Consider the following 14,013-nt stretch of genomic DNA (forward strand, 5'->3'; position numbering starts at 1 on the left):
CACGGACAAGGCCCCAGGTCCGGCCTCCATCTGCCCCTGGGGTGTCCCCATGGACAAGGCCCCAGGTCCGGCCTCCATCTGCCCCTGGGGTGTCCCCACGGACAAGCCCCCAGGTCTGGCCTCCATCTCCCCTGGGGTGTCCCCACGGACAAGCCCCCAGGGTAGAGCCTGCATTTGCCCCTGGGGTGTCCCCACGGACAAGGCCCCAGGTCCGGCCTTCATCTGCCCCTGGGTTGTCCCCACGGACAAGCCCCCAGGTCTGGCCTCCATCTCCCCTGGGGTGTCACCACAGACAAGCCCCCAGGTCCTGCCTCCATCTGCCCCTGGGGTGTCCCCACGGATAAGCTCCCAGGTCCTGCCTCCATCTGCCCCTGGGGTGTCCCCACGGACAAGCCCCCAGGTCCGGCCTCCATCTGCCCCTGGGGTGTCCCCACGGACAAGCCCCCAGGTCTGGCCTCCATCTCCCCTGGGGTGTCACCACAGACAAGCCCCCAGGTCCTGCCTCCATCTGCCCCTGGGGTGTCCCCACGGATAAGCTCCCAGGTCCGGCCTCCATCTGCCCCTGGGGTGTCCCCACGGACAAGCCCCCAGGTCCGGCCTCCATCTGCCCCCCTGGGGTGTCCCCACGGACAAGGCCCCAGGTCTGGCCTCCATCTCCCCTGGGGTGTCCCCACGGACAAGCCCCCAGGTCTGGCCTTCATTTCCCCTGGGGTGTCCCCACGGACAAGCCCCCAGGGTAGAGCCTGCATTTGCCCCTGGGTGTCCCCATGGACAAGGCCTCAGGTCTGGTCTCCATCTGCCCCTGGGGTGTCCCCACGGACAAGGCCCCAGGTCCGGCCTCCATCTGCCCCTGGGGTGTCCCCACGGACAAGGCCTCAGGTCCGGCCTCCATCTGCCCCTGGGTTGTCCCCATGGAGAAGGCCCCAGGGTCTGGCCTGCATCTGCCCCTGGGTGTCACCCCCAGATACGGCCCCAGGTAGAGCCTGCATCTGTCCCTGGGTCCCTCCTCCCTGCCCCAACACAGCCTGTCATGCTCAAAGGCCTTTGTGCCCTGCATCACCTTGAGCCTGACAAGCAAGGCTGGGCAGGACATGGCCCGACATACCCTCTCGCTGTGGTAGACAAGGGGGTGACATGATGGACAGGCCTTGGACTCCGGGCTCATGACCCTCTCTCAAGATGCTTCCCCACAGAAAGGCCCCATTCTGCCCCACTCAGCCTGTGAGCATCTGCCATGCTCACGACAGTGGCCCTGGGAGGGGCCGGGCCTCCTTCACAGCGGGAATCTCCCCTAACACCTTGCGTGGGGTCTTGCCCTGCCCACATGTGCTCACTCTGGACCTCAAACTTGGCGCTGTGCAGGCAGGTGGGAGCTCAGCCCTGCTCACCTGCCAAGGCCCAGCGCTGTGGCTGCTGCCGGCCCTGCTCGTCCTCCGCGGCCACTCTCTGGTCAGCAGTGCGCAGGCAGGTGGCCACCCCCCCTTCGGGTACTCACTTGTTGAAGAGGTTCAGGCCGATGCGATAGTGCCTCTTACGGATGACGTCGTTGCTAAAGGCGGGCGAGTCCCAGCTGTTGCGGGTCTCCTTGTGGTAGGTCTGCTTGCTGAGTGTCTGCTCCCGCAGGCTGTCGCGGGACGATGACTCAGAGCTGCAGTTGATGGTGTCGTTGGAGTTGGACGTGCTGTTGATGCTGTCATTGTCACCATCTGAGTAGTCCGACTCAGACTTGCTCTGCCGGTTGGCTGAGCCGTTGATGGCCAGGTGGCTATCCAGGGGCCTGGGGGGCCGGGGCCGCAACTCCGGCTCCTCTCGGGGGAGGCTCTTGGGGGGGCCGCTGTGGGGGCCATGCTTGGGGCTGCCCTGCTGCCCCCCAAGGCTGCGCTCGTAGACGCTCTGCCTCTTGAGCGAGCCACGGTCTGAGCGGTCGCTGAGGTCCACAGAGCTGTCGCTGGGCGGCTCGATGGTGAGCAGTGGGAGATGCTCCACCCGCAGCCGCTGCTCCTGCCGCTCCAGTGACGGAGTGCTCCGGCAGCTTGTGTCCGTGTCAGCCTTGTCCTCCTTGTGGGCCAGGGCCCAGTAGTCCTGGGCGGCACTCCCAGCCCGCAGGCGCAAGTCCGACTCGGTGCTGGATGGCCGGTCCCCCACCTGCGAGAGGGGCAGAGGAGGTGACAGCTCCTCCTCGTCGATGTACAGGGTGACGTCACTGTATGAGGCTGTCATCTCATCCAGTTTGCGGTGGTCCATGCTGTGCAGGGCCGGCTTGGACTCAGTGTCCCGGGCCCGAGCAGTGTCCAGGGCTGGAGCCTCCTCAGAGTGCAGGCTGCGGCAGTTGAGAGCATCATCGATGGACTCGGCCAGTGATTTCACCTGCCGGGAAAAGGCATCTTCCAGCTCTGTGATGGCATCTGCGAAGTCGCTGGAGGGGGCCGGAGACTTGAGGTTAGATGCCTCTCCAAGGTCACCACACTCAGAGGGCACCAGGGCCCCCAGCTGGGAGCCATCATTGGTCACTGAAACCTGCTTCCCCTCAAAGTAGGAGCTGTGCACTTTCTCAGGCCCCTCAAAGGAGAACTGCATCCTCATGTTGGACAGCACAATCCGGCGCGACATGCGGTTCTCCGACATGGAGCTGCGGAGGCGCTCAAAGTTCTTGTTCATCTGGTACTGGCGGAACGCCGTCTGGATGGTGCGGGCCGCATGGCGGGTCACGAGGCGCCCCCCATACTTTCGTTCTAGCATCTCCACCTGGGGGGAGGAGAGAAGAATGAGGATAGCCTGCAGGCAGGCACAGCGTGACATCTACCAAAGCGCTACCCAAGCTCGTTCTTGCTTCCTAACCCTGCAGAGGAGCAACCTGGGAAGATCTCGGCGCATCCCAAAGTTGGTTAGAGCAACTGCTGAGGGATGCTGGTGGGCTTATGTGAAATATGGGTCCACTAAAGTGAATACAAATATGCTTCCTTTCTCAGAACCCCCCCTTTTTTGGCAGGGGAGACACAGTCTTACTCTGTTGCCTGGGCATGAGGGCAGTGGTGTCATCATAGCTCACTGCAACCTCAAACAACTGGGCTCAAGCGATCCTCTTGCCTCAGCCTCCCAAGTACCTGGGACTTACAGGCACGTGCCACCATGCCCAGCTAATTTTAAATTTAAATTTTTTGTAGAGATGGAGTCTCACTGTGTTGCCCAGGCTGGTCTTGAACTCCTGACCTCAAACGATCCTCCCACCTCGGCCTCTCAAAGTGCTAGGATTACAGGTGTGAGCCACTGTACCCGGCCATTAAAAGGCAGTGGGATACAGTATGCTGTGTTTCCCAAGCCGCCTAGGTCACAGACGCCTTTGGCCCAAGTGCACCTTGTAGCATGCAATCTAACGAAAACACGTTAGGAGATGCTGGAAGAAGTGAGGCCAGCCCCTCTAGGGAAGAGGAACCTGAGGCCCAGGCCGCTTAAGAGACCTGCCAAAGAGCTCAGCAAGGGCCTGGGGCGCTGAGGATGAGCTGCAGGCTTCCAGACTCATTTCTTTTCTATGGCATCAGCCAGCTCTTGTGGCCAGAGGGGTCACTGAGTTTCAGGGAGACCCACGAGGTTTGCTGCCCTGAGAAGCAGGCTTCAAGGCCAGGTGCCTGGGTTCTGATCCTGGCTCTGTGCCTCATTAGCTGTGTGATAAGCCTTGGACCTGTGTGGTTCCTCAGTTTCCTCATCTATAAAATGGGCCCAACTGCTACGACTGTGGTGAGCCCCAACAAGACAGAGGCCAAGGGCTTGGCACTTGCCAAGCACAGGGGCAACTGGCTAGAAGACCCTCAGCCGCATTCCTGGAAGGTGTTTAGTTTGTCAGGCCCCCAAGCTCCCTCCCTCTATAGATGGGCTAATGGAGGCCCAGAGCCGAGACTTAACACACACTCTGGAGGCCTGCAGGCTCCGAGCAGCTCTCGCTCTTGGGCACCACTGTTCCCGATGGCTTGTGTCTGCGTTTGGAGATGGGGTGCACAGCCATCATCCTGCAAGGGCAGGACTGCAGGCAGCGAGGCGGGCCGGCAAGCTCTCTGGAGCCCCAGTGTGACATACGGGCCTCCCGAAGTCCTAAAGCTGACGCAGGCCCACCCACAACCAAGGACAGCCATGAAGGCTGCTCCCTGTGCCTTCTCCCAAAAAACAAACTCACCCCTGCAGCCGGAGCTGACTCTGTGTGAATCAAAGAAAAGCAAGATAAGGAATTGGCTTCTGCACCATGCCAGGCCTCTCAGGGTGCTGGGGCAGGGTGGCCATCTAATGAGGGGCTGGGAGAGGTCTCAGGACCCTAGGATCAAGGCAAAGCACTGCACCTGCCCACTTGGTCCCACCGGCCCATGACACACCAGCCATCACACCAAACCTGACAGTAGACAGGGAGACGCACAGGTCCTTGCCCTCGAGGAGCCAAGAGTCTGTCAAGCAGAACAGACAGACATAGACACACAACTGAAATCAACTGAACAGAGAGACGCCAAGCAGAACACAGGCTGTGGCCTGAGTCAGGGTGAGGGAGGCAGGTGCAGGGGGCTCTCGGGGCTGCTGTGGGCCTGGCAGGCCTGTGTATGGAGCCTGGTCCTCTGGCTTCCCAGGCAGGTGGCCCAGGCAAGTGACTTCGTGTTTCTGTTCGCCTCCTGGCGAAGTCAGCGTGTCGGGAGTCTCCGTGGGGCCAATCCATCTCAGGGACACCTGTGAAACAGGCCCAGAGAGCGCCCCAAACGGTGAGCGCCTCAGCTCTCCTGGGGCCTGCAGGAGGGGGTGGGCAGGCTGGGCAGAGAAGAGCTGGAGGGTGGGGATCAAAATGACTTTTCTAAGCCCAGCCAGGCCCAGAGTCAGCCAGGGTGGTTCTGCTTTTTCTCTTCCCCTGAAGTTACTGAATGCTGTCCAAAGAGATGACCTCACTTCCACATCTGTAAGCAGAAAGTTTCTATTTTTTAGGTTGTGAGTGGAACTAAGAAGGCCCACAGGGCCAATAAGGGGCCTGAGGCTGGACTCTGGGAAGCCCTTTCTTCCCTCCCTCCCTTTTTGCCCCGAGAAGGCCCATGTTCCTGGCGTCCCTCGTCAACCCTGGGTGGGGGTACCATAAGCACCAGGGCCACCAGCTCTGGCCTGGACCTCACTGCAGGGCTGTCTTGCCTGCTAACTCTGGACCTCACACACCAGGCAGCCGCCCTGTTTTCCTGAGGCCTTTTTCTCAAGTCTGCATGTGTGTTGGGGGCAACGGGACATCAGGAAAGCAGAAACAGGCACATGTAGTCATTAAAGCCCCTCGTAGTCCCTCCTCAAGGGGACACGCACTGACCTAGGGCTGCTCATCCCCCAAACTCACCATGGTCGTTCTTTCTGAACTGTAACTAACACCCCGCCCAGTCTAAATGCTTACTGGAACCCAGGGGCAGGAATTCCACTGACATCTGCTGACCTACTGTGTGTGCTGGAGACTACACACCTCATCTGACACTCACAGCAACCTCTGACCTCCCGAGGGCTTTCAATCCCCCACTTCTCAGATGAGCAGAGGCTTGGGGCAGGGAAGCAGCCGGCCCAGGCCACGCAGACAACGGGTACGGGAGTCGACCCCGTGGCCAGGCTCTCCCGTCAGGCCCTCACTCACCCTGAAAGGGACACTTCTGAACAGTGGGGATAAGGAACCGAGAGAGATGCCCTTCCACAAAGCAGAACTGTCACTGCTTGATGACACAGCGACAGTGTGTGATGCCCACCTAGGCCTCCTGCTCTCAAGGACAGGAAACCACCAAGAAGTACAGAGGGCCGGGGACCAGAAGAACATGAGACTACCTGTTGGGTTCCTTTCACTAAAATGAGGCTTTGTGTTACCCAGACTTAAAACTCCTTGTGGAATCAGGCACCCTACTTTCCTCTGGCAGTTCCCATGCAATCTGTGCTATTCCCACTTTTGCCTTGCTTGCCAGGAGGCTCAGCAGAGTGTCGAATGCTCAGTAGCCCTGATGTTGCCTCCTCCCTCTTGCCTCTTCACTGCCTCTTCCCAGCCTTCTTTTCCATCTCTCACACACCAACCTTGCTCTTCCCTCAGGGCCTTTGCACCTGGCTCTCGCCTCTTCCTGGAACACCCAGTTCTCATGCCACCTTAGAGTGCTCTTCTCTACCTTTATCTACTGCTGTTACCGCCCACAGCCACTCTTTTTCCTTCCTCAAGTTAGTAATCTCTAGAGTTTGCATCACTCTCTGGAATCCAACTGTCTCTCGACTGCTAACTTGCTCGTGGTCCATCTCCTGCACCACAGCATCAGCTCAAGAGCAGGGCCTCGCCTCGTTCACTGTTGGCTCCCCCGCAGCGTCTGGCACACGGGGGCATTCAGCTGATACGCACAGAAGGAAAACCAACAGCTGCAGCCGTATTTGGCCTGTGCTAAGCATACAATCGTCTTCACAGACAGCCAGCCTCTACTGAGTCTCAACCTTTCTCATTACTGTTCTAATGTCCTGCTGCAGATGCCTTTTACTATAAACTACCTGCGATCTACTCTGGATCTGGGCACACCGGATAAATGGAACAGAGGCTGTTCCCCGCTGCTGTTGGCCTGGCCAAAGTGGCAGGGCGGCACTGAGAGCAGGTGGGAGGGTGGCTAAGTAAGGAATTCTTTGCCAGGAGAGAAGACCCACCCTGGGCAGTCCACACCACTCCCTTGGGAAGCGGGGACACACGGGCCCAGACCTCTGCTCCTGAAAGGACAAATGAGAAGATTGGGGAGCAGAGAGAAGGCAGGCTGGGCCGTAGGATAGCTGTGGGCAGGAGGGAGGGCAAGGTGACACCTACGGCATGGAGTCTGGGGGCGGTTGGGAAGGGTCCTGAGGCTGGGCCGGGGCACAGCCAGCTGCCTGGGAGTTACAAGGAGCCCGCCCGAAGCTCAGCACCTAGGAGCTGGGCAAGGCAGACTCCGCAGCCTGCCCCTGCAGCCTGCCGAGCTGCGGCTTGGCAGCCCAGGGGTTCTCCTGAAGCCTGAAACTGCTACGAGACTTGTTCGTTCACTGGCTCACTCCTGTATCCATCTGTTCATTCACTCGGGTCCTTATTAAAGGGCCTACTATGTGCCTGCACTCTGAGGGACTTGGAAGTGAGAGCTCTCTGCTTCCCAGGGACTCACATCCTAGCTCTCCCCTCCTCCACCGCCCCAGTGGAGACAGGACTCTCCTCTCTCCCCTCGACCCTGAAGAGCTGCTTCTGGTCCCTCCTCAAGCCCAGCCAAGCAGGCAGGCTGCTCATCCTCTGTTCCGCACACAGGTGCCCACCCTGTGGTGGGTCCGGGCCATCTCTCTGGACCAAGGCCCCTGGGGGAGGGCGTGCAGCTTCCATGAGGCAATCCCCCACAAGAACACAGACTTGTGAACCAAGAGGGATATAAAAAGCAACCTCACCTCACTGGCTGCAGACAGGCTTGGCATTCCTTTCGGAGCTTGTGCTATTTATGATGTAAACTGACCTCCCTCCTTCTCTCCCTGGGGGCTCCCTCTCCCAGTCTGCCCTGGGTCTTCAGAACCTCTGTGGCTGGCCACGCAGCCTGTGTGCCCTGGTGGTGCCGGGCTATCACACTCAGATGCCCACCGCAGCCCCCAGATCCCGGCCCTGAGGGGCACGGAATCTGGACAAAGGCCTCACCAAAGGACAATTCTACGTGAGTCTCCACAGGGAATGTCAGACAATCAAGTCCCTTCAAGCATTTCAGCCCGAGCCAAGCTGGGGCAAAAGGTTTCCAGGAGGAGACAGGGGCAGAGCTCAGGCTGAGGCAAAGGCTGGATCGTTAGCAAACACCCCCTAGCTTGAACCTGTTGGAGAGAGCTGTCTAACAGCAGAGACTCCTTTGCTGGCCATCATGCCTGGGGAGGCCACAGGCAGTGGACAGAGCTGCCTTGCCCCTTGTCCTTGTGTGGTCCCCAGGGCTGTGTCCACCTACCTGCTTGTCCTGCAGGTCCGAGGAGAGCTCATAGCTCTCAGAGAGTGAGCGGGAGCGCTTGATGGCCTCCTCCTCGGCCTGCTTGCGCAGGATGGAGGTCGAGTGCTGCAGCTTGGGCCTCCGCGTGCGCTGCTGCCCCGGTGGCCCCGAGTACAGCCCATAGGCTCCCACCGACGTGTGCTCGTAGTGGTCCGGGCTCAGGCTGGAACCGGGCACCAAGGGGCCCTGGTGGTAGGCTGAGGGGCTGTCCAGGGACGTGCCGGTCTCACTGCTGGGGGCCTCGCCCTCGACGCTGCAGAGGAGAGAGGTGAGAAACTTCCTGTGAGTGGGAAACCAGAACCAGGCGCCAGGCTGCGGAAGGGGGTGGGCCCACACAGCCTAAGAGGAGCCCCTGGGGCTCTCCTTGCTCCTCCCTCGCCCCATGGTGGATCTATGTACAGCCAGGGTGGCCCACAAAGACCCTCCGCTCCGACCTGCCTAAGGATCCTGCTGCACTCACTCAGATTTCGTTTTCTCTGTAACCTGCCACCCTCTCATACGCGACACACTTTACTGAGTGATTATGCTGACTGTCCATCTCCCACACAAGAATGTCCTCCGGCCCACCGGGTCACTGAGGATGCCCAGCACCAGGAGCAGTGCCTGGCACTTGGCAGGTGCTCAGTAAATACTGGCTGGTGAATCCTGTCACCGTCTCCCTACCACCCGCAGGAAGTACACCACTGGTTTTTTTTTTTTTTTTTTTTTTTTTTACCTTTTTTAAAAAGCAATAATTAACAAAAGTGACTCTTCATGGCACACCTACTTGGGACCAGGCACTGTGCTGGTGTTAGTTACAGGCTGAGGTGTACCCCCCCGATCTGTATGCTGCAGTCCTAACCCCTGTACCTGACCATGGGACTGCCATTGGAGATAGGGTCTTTGTAGAGGGGATTAAGTTAAAATAGGTTATTAGGGTGGGCCCTAATCCAATATGACTGGTGTCCTTCAAAGAAGAGATGAGGACAGAGGGATGAGCACGTGAGGACACAGGGAGAGGACAGCCAACTGCAAGCCAGGGAAGAGAGGCCGCAGGAGAAACAACCCACACCTTGATCTGGGTCTTCCAACCTCCAGAACTGTGAGAAAATGAATGTCTGCTGTTTATGCCCCCCCATCTGTATTTGTTACGGCAGGTTTAGAAACTAACACAGTGTTGTATGCACGTTTTCTCTAAATCTTAAAACCAGCCTGCAAAGGAGGAACTACTAGCTCCCTCTTTACGGGTGAGGAGACAGGCCCATAAGAGCTACCCGAGGTCACCTAGGCAGTGAGCAGGTGGGTCAGGATTCAAGGCCAAGCTGGTGGGACCCTGAGACCGAGTGTTCCCCTCCTCCTCATTGCCTCCCGCCCCCACGACATCCCCTCAACCTCTCCAAGCATCGTGCAGGAGCTGGGCCAACTGGTGGGGACATGCCGCATGGGCTGTCTCATCCTAACCCATGAACTCAGAAGACGTTTCATTTTGTGCAGATGTTGGTTTCTGCTGCAGACTGATTTATGGTGTAAGACAAGGAAAGAAGGGAGAAATTTAAGCAATGAATTTCTAACACAACTTCTGGTCACCCTGCCGAGTTCCCTGTCCCTGTAAAATCACTCAACTTCAGCCTGGAAGGGACTTTAAAGACGCTGTTGTCCCCGGGGCCAGGGTGGAGGTCCCACTGGAAGGGCACGGCAGAAAGAAGGAACAACACAGACCTCACCCAGGCTGCGGTGCTTCCTCAATGGTCCCTTCTTCAGACCAGTGGGAACACCCTGCATGCAACAGCCTGGGGCCAATGGGCCCACCCCTGCCCGCTCTGCTTCTATTCCTGCCGCCCTTCACGGGGCCTGGCAGGACCCCGCTGCCAAGTATAGAATGTGAGACTGTTCACCAACTCCAAGGAAACCCAGAGTGGGGGCTCAGGGAAGGAGGTGCTGGAGCAGAGGGCATAGCCAGCAACCTAGGTGGTGGGGGCAGCCTGCTCTTTGAGGCCAGTTCCACCCCGAGCCAGGGCTACACTGCAAATTTCTGCACTTGCTTTCCAGCTTGTAGCTTAGGGACAAGACTACCACTCCACTAACTGGCTCTGGCCTTTTGGGACAAGCAATAGGATACTCCACCTGCTCCCTAGGGGCCAAGGTGAGGAGAAGAGATGAGCAGAGGAGACCCAGGCTCTTCACCTGCCTCTGCCTTAACTGGCCACAAATCAGGGTGGGTCGTCCCTCATTTCAAGGTCTCAGTTTCCCTATCTGTAAAGCAAATGGGTTGGATCATATACCTTCCAGGTATCCAAGGAACCCTACCCCTTAAGATTCTCCCAACATCACAGGGGTCACCCCATCCCCTTCCCCTGCATCCCCCTCCCACAGCAGCTTTCTTTGGGCCTAGCGTGTATACGTTGGCTGGAGGAACAGGGATGGGACAGGCAGATCTTAAAATTCTCCCATCCTATTGACAAAGCTTTGAATAATGCCTTGCTAGAAATACTTAGGACCCCATTCACTTGTCACATGCAGTAGGGAACGAATGCCCATCTCAGACTTCAGGCAGTTGACTCTCAGGTCACAGAGGAGTGACCAGGCTCCCCTGGGAAGCCCATTCCACCATGCCTGACCCCAAAACCTGGGCCTTTGCTCCGGCCCCAAGTTCCTCCCTTTCTCCCTTGTCTCCACAGTCTGCTGGCACATCACAAGGACGTATTTCCACGCACGCATCCCTCAAACTGGAAATGTTTCGGCCAGGGGCCAAATCTGAGTTTCTGGGCAAGAGGCTGACAGGAAACAAAGTCTTGTCCTTAAAGAGATGTAGCTAGGTCTCTACTACTGAGAGAATTAAAACAATCCCGTAACCGAGAAGTAACAGAAACACAGAGACCGCCAGGCAGTGTCCTTGCAGGTCCCTGGAGTAGGAAGCCCCTCGGTGGTCACGGGCCACTCCTGCGCTGCCAGGAGGCTCTCCAGGGAGTGGCGGGCTGGGACCCTCACTGCGCTGCCCCTGACCTAGGAGCCCCAAATAAAGCAGCAATGTCCACCTCTCGAGTCTGGAGGGATTTCACTCTTCACCAAGCCCTTTCCTATCTGCCCTGAAAACGGCGGTGAGCAGGCGAACAGGGCATTCTTCCCCCAACAGTGGGGAGTCAGCGGGGGCCAGGGCCCACCTGTGACCTTGGAAGGTGGCCGTCATTCCCAGCCGGCCATGGTTTGGGGCAGAGGGGAGTGAGGAAAGAGAAGCCGATGACGGCTGCTGAACTCAGGATGGGCAGGACATCAGAGTGGGCGTCACCTGGAAGGCAAGGGCACTCTGGGGACAGGACTGAGAGGGAGGTGGCTGGGGGCAGGCAACCGCTTTCTGGCTGTGCCAGCCCAGGACTCCCACTCTGGGCCCTGCCAGGCTCCTGGCTGGTGGGGTCGGCAGGTCCAGAACGTGCTTGGGACAGTCCAAGTCTGCTCGCGAGGTCATCCTCTCCAGGAAGGGGGGTCTGACAGCCGCCCCCAGCCTTCCGCTCCGATCCCAGAGCAGGGTCCTGGGCATCAGCACTCTAGTCCCTCCTCCCCAGCCAACCCCCCAGCCAATCTGTCACCAAGTCCTGTGGAGTCTGTGTGAGTGGCATCCCCTCGGGCTGTGGAATGTGGCAGCCCTTCCACACTCCAAAAAATCAAAGCCAACTTCAAACCATCCTGAAAAGAAAAGAAACGGGCAGGCCATCCTCCTGCAACCGGCACGGCACCACCAGGCGTCCCTCACAAACGTGTGGACAAAGGTGAGAATAGCATGGGTTTTCCATGCAGCTTACGGACCCACCTTGAGCCTGAGAACGTCACTTCTTGACGGTCCCGATCAGAAGCTACACAGTATTAGACACTGAAACAGAGTTTTCTTAATCTGAGTTCATCTAAACTGAAAAATGAAAAGATATGTCTTTAAAAGTGAAAATGCCCAGTGCTGACAAGCGCATGCGGCAAGGGGCACTGTCGGATCTGCTGGTCGGGGAGTAAACTGGTATAGCTTTTCCAGGGGACTAGCTAGGAACAGTCATCAAACTTAAATCATGTAGACGCCTGGCTATTTTCTGTCTGAACCGTAACAATGCTTTCCTCTACACACCCAGAAGCTCTAGGCTCTAAGCACAATGCTCAGCCCCCAGTTTCTTTCTGGGAGGAAGAAATGTCATATTTTACACAACAGTCAACCTTTCCCTCCTCATGGCAGGACAGATGCCCTAGTGACACAGATCTTGGCTGTAAAACGAGGGTCACACTTTGCCAGAGTATACGAGTCTCTAGGTGAGGATTTTGAACAGCCAGGCCGGCCCCCACTGCCCAGACCCCATCACGGCCTCTGACCTCCTGAGCTTAGCTGCTCAATGTCTGGCCGCCCAGTTCAGCTCCCTGGGGGAAGCTTCTCCCACAGCCCCAGTCCGTCCGACGGGACTGAACACACCAGGGTCCGTCCCCAACTGCACTCTTGAATTCATGAGCTCTCTCAGACGCCTGGGCCACGTGCAGATCAGAAAACGGGGCCGGGCACCTGCTCCAAGTCCCTGAGCATTCCTGACAGTTTAGAGTCTCTGGAACGTTCTATGGCAGTTGAGTGGCTGCCACCCAGCAGAAGACGCTCCTGCTTCAGCAACCCCTTTTTCCAGAGATCTGTGCTAAGGAAATAAGACCAATACACGCAGAGGTAGAGGCAAGGATTTTCACCACAGTGTTTCCAATTACAAAAATTTGGGGATAATCTAAATGCACATCAGCAAAGGATTGATTTAAATTAATTCTATATCCATATAATGGAAATAACACCAAGATGGCAGGAAGATCTGGTTTGATGGCTGTTCTTATGAAAAAGACTTGGGGATTTTTTTGTTGAGCCTAAGATTAACATGAACTGATGCTTCGATGTAGCTGAGAGCCAGTCATGAACGTGAATGAAAAGCCAGGAGCAAAAATTGCCCTGTTGCCCGCTACGATTGTCAGATCATAGTGGATGACCCAGTCTGGGAGCCGCATTGACTGTCCAGAGCCCCAGGGCGGGTCGGCAGACCTGGGGCAGGTGCTTGCCCCACCCTCTGCTCACCTGGCGCGCAGACATTGCTAATTGATGACAGACTCCCTCCTGCAGATCTTGGGCAGAGGCTCAGCCCTCTTCCAACACAGCACTCCACACAGCTAACCCCAGCTGGCACATGAGAGAGACTCCATTTGCCAAGCCCAAATTACAGTGTGTCAGGAGAAAAACTGGATTTCTACTAACAAGAGCTGGGACTGCTCAGCCAGGAGGAAAGCAGCCCCAGGGGAGGCGATCTGATCCCCAGCGTCAAGCCTCCGACAGGCTGGCAAGCCGAGGCTGGAGAGGACTCCCACAGCGGGCAGACCAGAACTATGACCGCTGCCACCCCGTCTGAGGAAGGCTGCTCTCGTGTGGTTAGGGCTGCTTAGGAGGTGCTGAGGTCTCTGCCACTGCAGGTGTGCCAGCTGGGGCAGGTCAGACGCTCATCAGAGATGTGATAAAAGGGACTTCAATTCCAGTACCACATGGCCCATCTGAATCTGCAGCCTTTACTTGTATTTCTTGGCCTTGGAGGGGCCACACTGAGGTCTCAGCCCCCTCTTCCACAAGGCCACCCTCACCCCACACTCCTCCTCACCATGTAGATCACTCGGAGCACATGTGTGCAGTTCATCCATCCCACACGAGGTCTTGCTATGTGAGGACCAGAGACAACTGCCCAAGGGTCCCCAAAACACCTGGCCTCCAGCAAAGACAAGAAAGGCCAGGGGACACGAGATGAACTCCACCTGTACAGGATGGGGCCCCTGGTGGTGGCACCAGCAGAGGACAGGGCCACAGAGCAGGTGAGGGTCTGGAGCTGCATGCGGACACACCCACGCTCTGGCCCAGCGCCCCCATCCCAGGCGCGGGCGCAGGCAGTCCTCCTCCTCCCTCAGCCCGGGGCCTCCAAGGTCTGGTCACTGAAGGGTCACTGCAAGCTCCTCTCCCTGTCTCCGGTTTTCCAAACACGCCTTCCTCCTCGGGAGACGGCAT

The 14,013-nt window shown here is 57.8% G+C and overlaps 1 protein-coding gene across 6 annotated transcripts in view; it reads right to left on the reverse strand.

Moving 5' to 3' along the window:
* Window positions 1-14,013, reverse strand: part of IQSEC1 (IQ motif and Sec7 domain ArfGEF 1) — a 359,867-nt gene that overhangs the window by 37,087 nt on the left and 308,767 nt on the right. For all 6 annotated transcript variants that reach the window (XM_069483981.1, XM_069483983.1, XM_069483987.1 and 3 more), the window contains 2 exons: window positions 7,950-8,241; window positions 1,496-2,745 (listed from right to left, as the gene is read on the reverse strand). In XM_069483981.1, the coding sequence (XP_069340082.1) occupies window positions 1,496-2,745; window positions 7,950-8,241 (1,542 nt within the window). The remainder of the gene's footprint in view (window positions 1-1,495; window positions 2,746-7,949; window positions 8,242-14,013) is intronic.

This window comes from Eulemur rufifrons, chromosome 10 (genome assembly GCF_041146395.1).
Source record: "Eulemur rufifrons isolate Redbay chromosome 10, OSU_ERuf_1, whole genome shotgun sequence".
In the NCBI taxonomy this organism is placed as follows: Eukaryota; Metazoa; Chordata; class Mammalia; order Primates; family Lemuridae; genus Eulemur; species Eulemur rufifrons.